The sequence below is a fragment of the Capronia epimyces genome (assembly GCF_000585565.1).
Source record: "Capronia epimyces CBS 606.96 chromosome Unknown aczIQ-supercont1.2, whole genome shotgun sequence".
NCBI lineage: Eukaryota > Fungi > Ascomycota > Eurotiomycetes > Chaetothyriales > Herpotrichiellaceae > Capronia > Capronia epimyces.
The window spans coordinates 1,359,182-1,371,025 of NW_006912905.1; the positions used below are offsets into that span (position 1 = coordinate 1,359,182).

At 56.1% G+C, this 11,844-nt stretch overlaps 6 protein-coding genes across 6 annotated transcripts; 3 read left to right on the forward strand and 3 right to left on the reverse strand.

The window, feature by feature from the left end:
- Positions 1–1,048: 1,048 nt before the first annotated feature.
- A1O3_02304 (uncharacterized protein) lies at positions 1,049–3,022 on the reverse strand (the record flags this gene model as incomplete). The annotated part of the gene is made up of 2 exons (XM_007732445.1): positions 1,049–2,619; positions 2,791–3,022. 2 exons carry the CDS (start codon positions 3,020–3,022, stop codon positions 1,049–1,051), a joined length of 1,803 nt encoding a protein of 600 aa, XP_007730635.1.
- A 385-nt stretch (positions 3,023–3,407) lies between these two features.
- Positions 3,408–4,937, reverse strand: A1O3_02305 (xaa-Pro aminopeptidase; the record flags this gene model as incomplete). Its single annotated transcript, XM_007732446.1, has 1 exon — positions 3,408–4,937. The coding sequence occupies one exon, from the start codon at positions 4,935–4,937 to the stop codon at positions 3,408–3,410; it is 1,530 nt and encodes a 509-aa protein (XP_007730636.1).
- A 450-nt stretch (positions 4,938–5,387) lies between these two features.
- Positions 5,388–6,249, forward strand: A1O3_02306 (uncharacterized protein; the record flags this gene model as incomplete). The annotated part of the gene is made up of 2 exons (XM_007732447.1): positions 5,388–5,451; positions 5,537–6,249. The coding sequence occupies 2 exons, from the start codon at positions 5,388–5,390 to the stop codon at positions 6,247–6,249; spliced, it is 777 nt and encodes a 258-aa protein (XP_007730637.1).
- A 410-nt stretch (positions 6,250–6,659) lies between these two features.
- Positions 6,660–8,975, forward strand: A1O3_02307 (glucan 1,3-beta-glucosidase; the record flags this gene model as incomplete). The annotated part of the gene is made up of 1 exon (XM_007732448.1): positions 6,660–8,975. One exon carries the CDS (start codon positions 6,660–6,662, stop codon positions 8,973–8,975), a length of 2,316 nt encoding a protein of 771 aa, XP_007730638.1.
- Positions 8,976–9,553: 578 nt separating this feature from the next.
- Positions 9,554–10,435, forward strand: A1O3_02308 (autophagy-like protein 12; the record flags this gene model as incomplete). Its single annotated transcript, XM_007732449.1, has 3 exons — positions 9,554–9,878; positions 10,117–10,316; positions 10,376–10,435. The coding sequence occupies 3 exons, from the start codon at positions 9,554–9,556 to the stop codon at positions 10,433–10,435; spliced, it is 585 nt and encodes a 194-aa protein (XP_007730639.1).
- Positions 10,436–10,530: 95 nt separating this feature from the next.
- On the reverse strand, positions 10,531–11,547 carry A1O3_02309 (3-methyl-2-oxobutanoate hydroxymethyltransferase; the record flags this gene model as incomplete). Its single annotated transcript, XM_007732450.1, has 1 exon — positions 10,531–11,547. The coding sequence occupies one exon, from the start codon at positions 11,545–11,547 to the stop codon at positions 10,531–10,533; it is 1,017 nt and encodes a 338-aa protein (XP_007730640.1).
- Positions 11,548–11,844: the final 297 nt, after the last annotated feature.

Here is an 11,844-nt window from a genome sequence, read left to right on the forward strand (position 1 = left end):
TCGTTGTCGTTGTCGTTGTCGTTCTCGTTGTCGTTGTCGTTGTCGTTGTCGTTCTTGTTGTCGTTGTCGTTGTCGTTGTCGTTGTCGTTGTCGTTGTCGTTGTCTTTGTCGTTGTCGTTGTCGTTGTCGTTGTCGTTGTCGTTGTCGTTGTCGTTGTCGTTGTCGTTGTCGTTGTGCTTGTCGTTGTGCTTGTCGTTGTGCTTGTCGTTGTCCTTGTTTTGTCGTTGTCCTTGTTTTTGTCCTTGTGATAGGCCACGCCGTTGCACCGAAGACAGTCAAGTGGATTTGGTTGTGTCCAAGTCCAAGTCCAAGTCCAAGTCCAGTCCAAGTCCAGGTCTAGGCCCAGGTCCCGGTGCGGTGCATGGATGTGTACGGAGTATGTTCTTGTTGGATCAAGGTCCAGGTCCCGCGGTGGTGCATGTATGTGTACGGAGTATATTCTTGTCCTTGGGTTCCCGTCTAGCCAGCTGGAGACGGATGTGTATTGTCCGACTGCATGTCCGACTGCATGTTCGTACTGTTTGTGGACTTGGACAAACAATCAAACCTAGATGTAGAGAATACCTATCTACCTACGAATGAATGCATCCCTCCCAGTTCGTGTATAGTACCGGCACTGCGACGTCATCTCCAACGTTCCGGTTCCAATTGTCTTGCAAGAACTGAATGGCACGTGTGTACTTCATAGTCAGACTCTTAGATATAACGGGGCTCGTGTGTCTATTGTCTATTGTCTATTTCTGATCTATATACCCTTATACCCTAGATACGGGGCGGCAAACTCGCCGAATGTAATGTAATGTGATATGCGTACGAATTGACATATCCGGTGGTGTCCCTGAAAGCAGCGGCGTTGGAATCGACATATCCGCAGTAAGCAGTGGTGTCCCTGGAAGCAAGCAGCGGCGGTGGGTTTCCTAATAGGGCCAACTCGACTCCTGGAGGGGGGAAGGGTTCGCAAGCAGCATATATATACTGTGTATATGTACACATACACATACACTGCACAGCGTACGTTCATGCATGGGTTGGGCGATGGGATCTGGCTTTATTTGCGGGCGAGGTTCTTGTGCAAGACATGCTCCTTCATGGCCAGGCCGGCAATGGCGGCCAAGACGGCCAGACCGAGACCGGCAACGAAGGCGGCCCGCAAGGCGTGCATGTAGATGTCGAGGACGACGGCCTTGTCCCAGCCGGCGGGCAGGCGGTGGAGCTCGTCGAGGCTGTCCCTGATGCGGCGGATCTCACGGTGCGAGTCGGGCATGTGGCCGTAGTGGGCGAGGAGCTCGCCGGACAGGATGTTCTGGAAGACGGCGCTGGCGATGGTAATGCCGAGGGTGGAGCCGGTGGAGCGGAAGGCGTAGCTGGCGGCGGTGATGACGGCCTGGTGGGCGTGGTCGACGGCCGAGATCATGGCCACCAGCGTCACGGTCAGCATGCTGCCGTAGGCCATGCCCAGCGGCACCGGGTACAGGAACGTCTGCCACGCAGGTGAATTCAGCTGGAACGTGCACAGCAGCGCCGCGCCCACCACGAACACCGCCATGACGCTCGCCATGTGCCAGTAGTACCGGCCGGTGGCGCGCATCAGGTAGCCCGACCCCAGGCTGCCCAGCGACGTGGCGGCCGCGAAGGGGATGACGCGCAGCCCAGCCGCCGTGGAGCTGAAGCCGCGCACCTGCAGGTATAGCGGCAGATAGTAGATGGCGAGGAAGGTCGACATGGTACTGAACCAGTTGGCCAGGCAGGCCGCGAGCACGGTGCGCGTGCGGGCGATCACGAGTACGGGTATGATGGGTTCGGGCTTGGATTTCAACTTGTTGTTGTTGTCGTCGTAGTTGTCGTCGTCGTTGTTGTTTTGGGCATCCGCACTGTTCGTACTCATGCTCGACTCGTCGCGTGCCTCGAGATAGATGAAGGCGATGAGGGTCGCGCCCGCCAGCACCAGGGACGCGATGATCAACGGGTGCGACCAGGGCAGTTGGTTACCGCCGCTGTTGAGGCCGAGCAGGAGCAGCACCAGTGAGGTCACGAGCAGGCCGGCGCCAGCAAAGTCGATGCGGCGCAGAGCCGATTCTTTGCCCACGGTATTCAGGCCGGCGTGGCTGGAATGGGCAATGACGGCTGGCGGAGGAAGATCCAGGAGAAAGCAGACCATGGCGGTCGAGACGAGGATGAAAGGGACCTGCAGTAGAAAGGCCCAGCGCCAGGACAAAGTGTCGGCGAGCGCGCCGCCGACGACGCCGCCGGAGCCCATGCCCAAGCCGTAGACGAGGTTGCCGTAGCCTTGCCACAGACCCCTCCGGCGCAGCGGCACCAGGTCGGACGTGACAAAGGTCGCGATGCTGGTCAGGCCGCCGCCGCCGACGCCGGCCACGACACGCCCGGCGATCATGGTGCCCGCGTTCGGGGCCAGGCCGCACATCAGGGTGCCGGCGGCGAAGAAGACGTTGGAGAAGATCAGGCCCGTCCGTCGCGAGAAGATGTCGGTCAGCTTGCCCGACAGGGGCTGGCACGCCGCGTTGGCGATTAAGTAGCCCGTCGCCAGCCACGAGAGCAGGCTGAGCGAGTCGAAGCTCGATGAGATGGGCCCGGTCAGGGTCGCGACGATGGTCGTGTCTGAGGAGAGGCAGAAAACAGTCAGTCAGGGTCAGGGTCAGCGATAGCGAGTGGTAGCGTAGCTAACACGGTGGAGAAGCACCATCACCATGGCATCGACGACACCTGCGCCGGCGGTGTGTGCGTGTGCGAAACCCTCCGTCTCTGTGAGAGGTCGGGTACTGTACGTACCTAAGGCGGCGAAGAAGACTCCAATCCACGTCGCGGCCATGATGGCCAACACTCTCCTGGTGCTCGGCTCCTCGTTGGCGCCCGTGTCAGCTTCAGCTTCAGCTTCAGCAGGAGGGAGGCTGTTCTCCGGGTCGCCGATGGAGCCATTGCCATTGCCATCTCGTGGACCCAGCAGAGGACTCGATTCGGAGGGATGGCGCTCGGAGTCTTCGGCTGCGGGGGCCGTGGCCATTGCGACTGACTATTCTTCTAGAACTCTTCCTCTCGAGCGGCAAGGGACAGGGACATGACGGAGGAGAGGAACCGAATAACGTAGGCAGCGTGCAGAACAGCTGTGCTCTTCAAGAAATCGCTATCGACGGCCGCTGTTGGTGGAGTTTCGTCTTCCACTGCAATTGGTGGTTGATAAAAGTGCGCAGAAGGGCAAATACAGTAGTACTCCGAACTACATATCAAGAAGTATCAGTTGCTGTAATACTACGCATGTCGAGCGAGCACATCCGCCACCTACTACACGGAGCATGTTTACCAACGCAGACCCTGAGATTGTTTCGTCTCAATTGTTACTGTACACAAGGTATTTTTTATAATACGCCAGAGAGGGCGAGCTTGGAGCATCAATCCCTCAGGGCTTCAATGTCGACCACCTCCTTGACAGCCTCGGTGGTCAAGACATAGGCACTGTCTTCCTGCACGCTGATGCTATCTTCAATCCGCACTCCCATGTTCCTGAAATGCCTGGGCCATCGCTCGTCATCGGGCACATAGATCCCAGGCTCGATGGTAATGCAGTGGCCCTCTTGCAACACCGTCTTCCGGGTGTATCCAACCGTGTCGTGGACATCCATGCCGATGTAGTGACTCAAGTGATGGGGAAACAGTGCCTCGATCGTCTTGGATGTCACGTCGAACCCGATCTGCCGCAGCTCGTTCGCCAGGTAGTCTTCGGCGATGCTGTGCAATTTGTCCAGCGACATGTTGGCACTGCCCCGGCACAGCGAGATTAAGGACCTCTGCACGGTGAGGACCGCCTGGTAGAGGTCGCGTTGTGCGTCGCTGAACTTCCCCCCAACCGGCCAGGTTCTGGTAATGTCGGAGATGTATCCTCCATACTTGCCCGCGCCGTCCACCAACACCATCTCGGTATCCTGCAACACATCATCGTTGCGCACGTAGTGGATGCCTAGTGCATTCTTGCCACCAGCAACCACGGGCTCGAACGCAATGGTGTCGCACCCGTCGGTGACGAAGCGGTAGCGAATATAGGCGTCGAGGTCTTTCTCGCGCGTCCATGCCTTCCTCATCGCCTCGGTGTGGGCTCTGCCCGACGCTTTTCCGGCTCGTCGCATGACTTCGATCTCGGCCGGGCTCTTGAAGGCCCGTAGATCGTTCAGGACCGGTCGGAGTCGATGGACCTTGCTTGGCTCGATGAGCTCGGAGAATTCGGTGGTCTTCCGCGACGTCCCATACAAAAACCGCCGCAGAGCCGAGCGATTGGGGTCGGGGGTTGTGATGTCGGTGTAGACCTGCGACGCCTCGCCCACGAGTTGCGGCAGAACCTTTTTCAGCCTGGTGATGTCGCCGGTCTCATCCGCATTGAACACATCCCGGGCGGCCTGTGTGCCTGATCTTGCTCCATCCCAGATCTCGGCCTTGGGGTCCTTCTCGCGCACGAACAGGTGGAATGTGTGGTCACTCCCGCTTGAGTCTTTGCCGATCACAGCCAGAGCTTCAGGCTCGTTGAAGCCGGTCAGGTAGAGGAAATCAGGGTCCTGGTGGAACTCGTAGAACGCGCTGCCGGAGCGGAACTGGATGTCTGAGGCAGCGACAATGGCAATGGCTCGGTCGGGCAGTTTGGCCGCCAACTGGGTCCGTCGGTCGGCGTACTCTTGTGCTGTGATGCCGGGGGTCAGCTCTCCCGGCTGCAGGAGATGCGGATGCGTCTCATGGACGGGTTGGCCGAAGGAGAGATCGGCAGCATCCACGGTGAGGGTGTTGTAGCTGCGGGAGGCCCCAGCGGGTTGTCTGCATCTGCGTCTGCATCTTGGTGCGACCTGGATGAGGTTGGTGGTGGTGGTGCCGGCCCGCAGGTTGAGGACATCATGGGCACACTGAAGCGTCTGCCATAATGTCCTCCGCATCGACATTTAGTATTAAGGGCGATGCAGCGGCACTCGAGAAGACTTGGGAACGTGGAATGAAAACGCAGCCTCAAGCTCAAGGCAAGGCACAGCGAGTCGCTCTTCTCCCTCCTCTTGGGTGCCACCAGGTGCCTCTCCTTCCAGCTTCGTCATAAAATGTCTGTCGCGTAGAACTTCCTCACTCGGACATGTCCATGGACGGCGGGCGCCCTTCGCATTATGGTATTCGCACGTTCTACTCCGTGATTACCTAGGTAATGAATGATTTGATATCCACTTGCAGGCACTGGCTTATCAGGCCTTCTCTCCTGTATACCTTAGGTATGACTGTATATGACGGTATACGACTGTATACGACTATATGACTGTGTCCTTGCCTAGGTCGTTGGATGCTGTGCTGTCGATTGCTCCCATCTTCATCTTCTCACTTCTGGCCGGACATTAATCTTGACCACCATGGCCCCGAATTTCGAGTATCCCAAAAAGCCCCAGAATACAGTGAAGCGGTACAACAGCAGAGGTAACTCACACACATACTCTCCTGTCCTTCTCCTGGGCCTGGGCCTGAGCCTGAGCCTGATGGACTGATCTGTGACATGTTGCAGCCACTTATGACCTGGGAGCCGTCCATTCCGTCATCAACACGACTTCTGTCCTCCATGTCTCCTTCGCTCCGAGCCCTGACGAACCATTTCCGGCCATCCTGCCCATGATCGGTGTCATGGGTTCTTTCGAATACCCTTCCTCCGGCATCGACGAGCCTCTCGACTGCTATCTCCACGGATACGTCAGTTCGAGGCTGATGCGCCTGGCCCGGGAGGCGCCAAACGGGCTCCCCGTCTGCATCGCCGCCACCAAAGTAGACGGCTTCGTCTTGTCACTAACCCCAAACTCACACAGTTACAATTACCGCTCCGCCGTTCTTCAGGGATACGCCAGACCCGTGGAGACGGATGAAGAAAAAGTGTACGCCATGCAGCTGATCACCGACAAAGTCGTCGCCGGGCGGTGGGAGAACACCCGAGTCCCGCCCGACAATGTTGAAATGACCTCGACCACAATTCTGAGAGTCAAGATTGAGACTGGAAGTGGCAAGGTCCGTCAAGGAGGACCTCACGACGAGCCCAAGGACGAAAACAGGGCCGAAATCACTGACAAGGTCTGGACGGGAGTGGTACCGGTGTACGAGACTTTGCACGCTCCCATCCCGAGTGCAACCAATAAGGTCAAGCAGATCCCGGCCTACCTTGACCAGTATGTGTCGGAGGTGAACAAGAGCAATCGTGAGACTGCTCTCAACGCGGTGAATGAGCCCTAGTGAGCCAGGGTACCGGGAGTTAGTTCAATAGAGATAACTACAGGATAAATATGCCATCTCCTGACCTGCTATTCTGCCGTTCAAGATCGAGACATACAAGTGATAACACAAGAACACAAGGCCGTCTTCGTCCAACGACGGGAACTGATTAATATTCACGAAGCCGGCGAACTCAGGTAGTGATGACTGTAAATACTTAGTACTGGAGAGCGTGGAAATGGTGGCCGTTGCCGCGTCAACGCACGAACCGTCAACACCGAATCCTTGCAAGATTCGAGCGAACACGTAATTATGTAATGAGCAGACACAGATGCTACGCCAGACCTAACCTGCGCAAGAGTCAAAGACGGACAACAATGACACCGATACTACACATAGTATGAAGCATCTCCTACCTCAAGAGCGCTTGCATGTCGAAGCCCCGTCGCGAGTCCACGGCGAGGGCCGACACCCGCCCAGCGTTCAACCGCCCGCCCGGGGCTCGAGCGACTCCCGGCCCTGTGCCCGCGCCCGTGCCAGATGAGCCGCGCACGCCGAAAAGAACGCCGAAGGAGAAAGCAAAATCCTCGCCTGCACCATCGCCGTCGCCTGAAAAGAAGCCTCGTCGAGCCAGCGGACGACACAGGAGCGCAAGTGGAGGGAACCGGCGCCACCACAGCTCGAGACATGTGCCAGAACGAGACCGAGACCGAGACCGAGACCGAGAACGAGACCGCGACACAGATAAAGATGGAGATGGAGAAAGGGAAAGGGAAAGGGAAAGACGCAGGGACCGGGCGAAATACAGTTCCGGCACGTCGACCAACAGCACGAGCCAGCTGCTGAGCAGCAACGCTTTGGCCAAGCTCAACGCGTACCACGAAAAGGCCGAGTTCCAGGAGAAATACGATCAGCGGAAACGCAAACAGAAGCAGTACAAGGAGCTCAAGGCCGCCGAGGTCTCTCATCGGCGGAAAAAGAAGAATCGCAATGTCAGTGGTGCCGTCTTGGAGGAGGGCAGGGCGCCCAAGCGTGGTCACAAACGAGGAGGAGCTGCGGCTGGATTATACGAGAAAGGCGACTACCACGAACACAGACGAACAGACGGCAATGGCGGACGGTCGAGGAAGAAGCTGTGGTGGGCATTGATTCTGATTGCTGTGCTGCTGGCCATCTTCATCCCCGTCGGCGTGGTGGTGAGCAACAACAGCAAAAAGTCCGCCGGAGGATCATCATCATCATCTTCTTCTTCTTCTTCAGACAGTTCGTCCGACTCTTCTTCAGATCCGAAGAATGATTGCGATTCGAGTTCGGTGCCGGAGAGTGCAAAGGGGACATATACCGACATTTCCACATGGCTGGATACTACCGACTTCAACTGCACATACACAAACGACACCGTCGGCGGCTTGTCTGTGATGGGCCTCCATTCTAGCTGGGACGACTCGACCAAAGCGAACGACAATGTTCCGGCACTGAACAAGAAGTGGGAGTACGGCAAGATGCCTGTTCGAGGAGTCAACCTTGGGGGTTGGCTTTCGTTGGAACCATTTATTACTCCCTCGCTGTTCAACTATCCCGCCTCGGCCAGTGTCGTGGACGAGTGGACACTCACCCAGAAACTGGGATCATCTGCACAGCGCGTCCTCGAGTCGCATTATGCCACCTTTATCACAAAGCAGAGCTTCGTCGACATCCGAAACGCAGGGCTAGACCACGTCAGAATCCCCTTCCCGTATTGGGCCGTCACCACCTACGATGGCGATCCGTATCTGCCCAAAGTGGCCTGGCGATACTTGCTTCGTGCGATCGAGTATGCCCGAGAGAACGGGTTGCGAGTCAACTTGGACTTACATTCCGTGCCGGGCAGTCAGAACGGATGGGCGCACAGCGGCCACCAAGGCGACATTGGCTGGATCTTGGGGCCAGACGGGGCCACCAATGCGCAACGATCGTTGGACATCCATGACCAGCTGTCCAAGTTCTTTGCCCAGGACCGATATAAGAACGTGGTGACCATTTACGGCCTTGTCAACGAGCCAAAGATGCTCGTGATTCCGCCGGACTCGGTAGTGGATTGGAACAAGAAAGCCGTCGCGGTGGTCCGCGGAAACGGCATTGACCAGTATCTTGTGTTTGGGGACGGCTTTTTAAGCCTGGACACCTGGGACGACATGTTCCACGGCGTCGACGACAAGCTGGTCATGGACACGCATCAGTACCAGATCTTCAACACGGGCCAGCTCAAACTGAAGCACCAAGACAAAATCAACCTCGCCTGTTCCGGATGGAGTGGGTTGATGGTGGCAGCCAACAACCCCAAGACCGGATGGGGCCCTATTCTCGACGGAGAGTGGTCTCAAGCCGACACTGACTGCACACCCAACCTCAACAATGTCGGGGTAGGCTCCCGGTGGGCGGGCACGCTTGACACGGGAGATTCAGAAACCTCTGTTCTGACCCCGACCTGCGCCGAGCCGCCCTGCTCGTGCGCCGAAGCCAACGCCGACCCGAGCCAGTATAGCGACTCGTACAAACAGTTTCTGCAGATGTATGCCGAGGCGCAAATGCACAGCTTTGAACAGGCCTGGGGCTGGTTCTATTGGACGTGGAAGACCGAGAGCGCTACCCAGTGGAGTTGGATGCTGGGTCTCCAGGCTGGCATCTTGCCGGACAAGGCCTATTCGCCCTCTTTCAAGTGTGATTCTGACGTGCCCGACTTTAGCGACCTGCCTGAGAGTTATTGATGGTGTTTGTGTTTGGAAGGACACTGCTGCCAATGCATTGTGAGGAGTTTGGTGTCTTGGTCTTGGGATAGGCGTCCTCAATGTAGGTCAATTGACAATTGAACATATTCCTCATCTTATCTGCCGTCCTTGTGTATCAATGTAGTTCTCTCTAAGGAATTCCGTGGGAGAGTATCTGTAAATACAAAGAGTATATAATCCCAGTACCTTAGGTATAGTACTCCGTACAGGTAGGTACCTAGTACGGATACTCCGTACTACACAATATCCTTGAACTCGACGGTGAAGGAGGCCATACTAGTAGCAGTACCTAGCAGTAACAGTAACATGCATTCCGTACAGTATCGGACCGGGACTGTGTCGAGTGTTAGGGTTAGGGTTAGGGTTAGGGTTATTAGCTTGTCGCTTACTCAGGTCTCACCGTAAACATTAGGTAGGATACCCTGCCTAGTATTCTATATCTACTCTAATTACCAGACGACAGCCAGCAGGTCCAAAAACCCAATCCCAGTCCACGCAACGCCGGTCCTTGTCCAACAGCAAAGACTGGTCGATGGTTTGCCTGACGACCAGCAACAATGCCCTCACCCCGGCAGCCTCCCAGAGCATCCGTGCCTCTCGATCGCTCGCCTATAGTGCCGCAGCCTGGCACTGGCACCAGCACCAACATCAGCACCAGCACCAGCATTAGTACCAGAATCAACAACAGCAATAGCAACAGCAACGCTGCCGCCGCGGCGCCGGATGATGACGAAGCCGAGAACGAGAACGAGAACGACCAGGAGGAATTTGCTGGCGGAGGAGATCTGCCCATGAGCATGACGGCCAGTGTCATCTTGACGAATCTGCCCAAAGATGCTAGCCAGGCGCTCAAGGAGGTTGACGAGATCGATGATCGGAAAGGTGCGTTTTGGGTTCTCTCCTCGTGTTATTGTTTTGCGTGTCAGCATGTCTCTCTCTCTCCCTCCCCCCTCCTCTACAGACAGAGATAGTCTCTCTCTCTCCTCCTCTACAGACAGAGATCCATGGCTCACCAGCAAGTCGACGAGGCGACCATGTGGATATCTATTCTATTCTATCCATTCCCTCGTCTTCTCCTTCTCCTTCCTATGCGCCGCTAATCCTCCTGCTTGTGCTCCAGTTTCGGTTCGCTTTCAGCCCGTCGGCTCAGCGCCTATTCTCAAACAGCGAGTCTTTAAGATCAGTGCGTCGTCCAGGTTCAGCGTCGTCTTGAACTTCTTGCGAAAGAAACTAGGCGTCAAAGAAGGGGATGGCCTGTTTCTCTACGTCAACAGTGTCTTCGCTCCTGGTCTGGACGAGGGCGTCGGAAATCTATTCCGGGTGTGTCACAAATGCTGGGAGATGAACAATCATGACATTGCTAACTGGGAACTTTTTAGTGTTTCAAGACAGACGATCAACTGATCGTCAGCTATTCTACTACGCCTGCTTTTGGCTGAACCGACCCCAGCCCTTGTGAAGCCCGCCCTGTGTCCCGCGAAGAAAATGCAACGCAATCAGGAACATGATGCCAACTTGACGATTGACTCAACACCTATGCCTCGCCCGCCCCGATGGCAGCTTTGAATGCCGCAGTTACCTTTGCGTCGCCCTTGTATACGTGCTGGGGACCTGGGTAACTTCGGTCGGCCACTTCGTCTTTATACTGCTTTATGGCAGCTAAGCCGGCGTCCCATATTGACCCATACTTCTTGACGAACTTGGGCAGGAAGGAGTCCGCAGGTCGAACCCCAAGCATGTCGTCTTGTACTAGGACTTGGCCACTAGTTTTGTTTCCGGCGCCGATACCAATCGTGGGTATTTTCAGCGCACCCGTCACTTCTTCCGCAATATCAGGTGGAACGCATTCCAGAACGACGGCGAAAGCTCCGGCCTCCTGTACCGCTTTGGCATCCGCAAGCAGAGACATGGCTTTGTCGAGCGTATTGCCCTGGACGCGAAATCCACCAAGAGCATGCTGTCGTTGTGGGGTCAGACCAATGTGTGCACACACCGGTATGCCTGCGGTTGTGATCTTCCTGATCGCAGGCGCCATCTCCGCTCCGCCTTCAAGTTTGACACTCTGCATTCGACCTTCTTTGACCATTCGGATTGCGCTGGCGAGAGCCTGTTCTGGGTTGATCTCGTAGGAACCCATGGGTAGATCTCCAACGGTGAACGACCGGGTGACTGCGCGGCTGACCGCTCGAGCTGACACGATCATTTCGTCGAGTGTGACTTCGGACGTGTCTGACATGCCGAGAGAGACCATTGCAAGCGAATCGCCCACCAAGATCACGTCCATTCCAGCCTCCTGTGCCATCAGCGCAGAAGGAAAATTATGTGCCGTCAACATTGTTATGGGGCTTTTCTCCCCATACATCTTTCGCAGAGTCTGGATAGTGACAGGCTTCTGGCCTCGAGCCAGGAGTGAGGGAGATGTCGGCGCATGTGAGCTCCAGCGAAGCTGCTGCCACGGTGGGCTCTTTCGTGTAAGACTCGGTAGACGTGTTCTTCGAAGAGGAGCTCGTGCGAGAAGAGATGTTCCACTGGTGCAGGTGATTGCGGCCATTTCTCATCCAGGTTCAACAAGCGACGTGTGAGAAGACAAGAAGTGCCTGAGAATTGACCTGTATCCCAAGCTACCATGAGTCATCTTGAGGGAAAGTGGCGGTGGAAGAGCTGTTATATTCATTGTTGTCGTGCTGAATTGTTTAAGCGTAAATCTGAGAAAGGGTGTCGTTGGCAGTGAAGATGAGCCTCGGTGTTTCGTGTTGACAGTCACCTACTGCGGACTCCGGAGGAGTAGTCAGCAGTTCAGTTAGGTGACACCTACCTTAACAACAGCCTATGAATTAACATGGTTTGG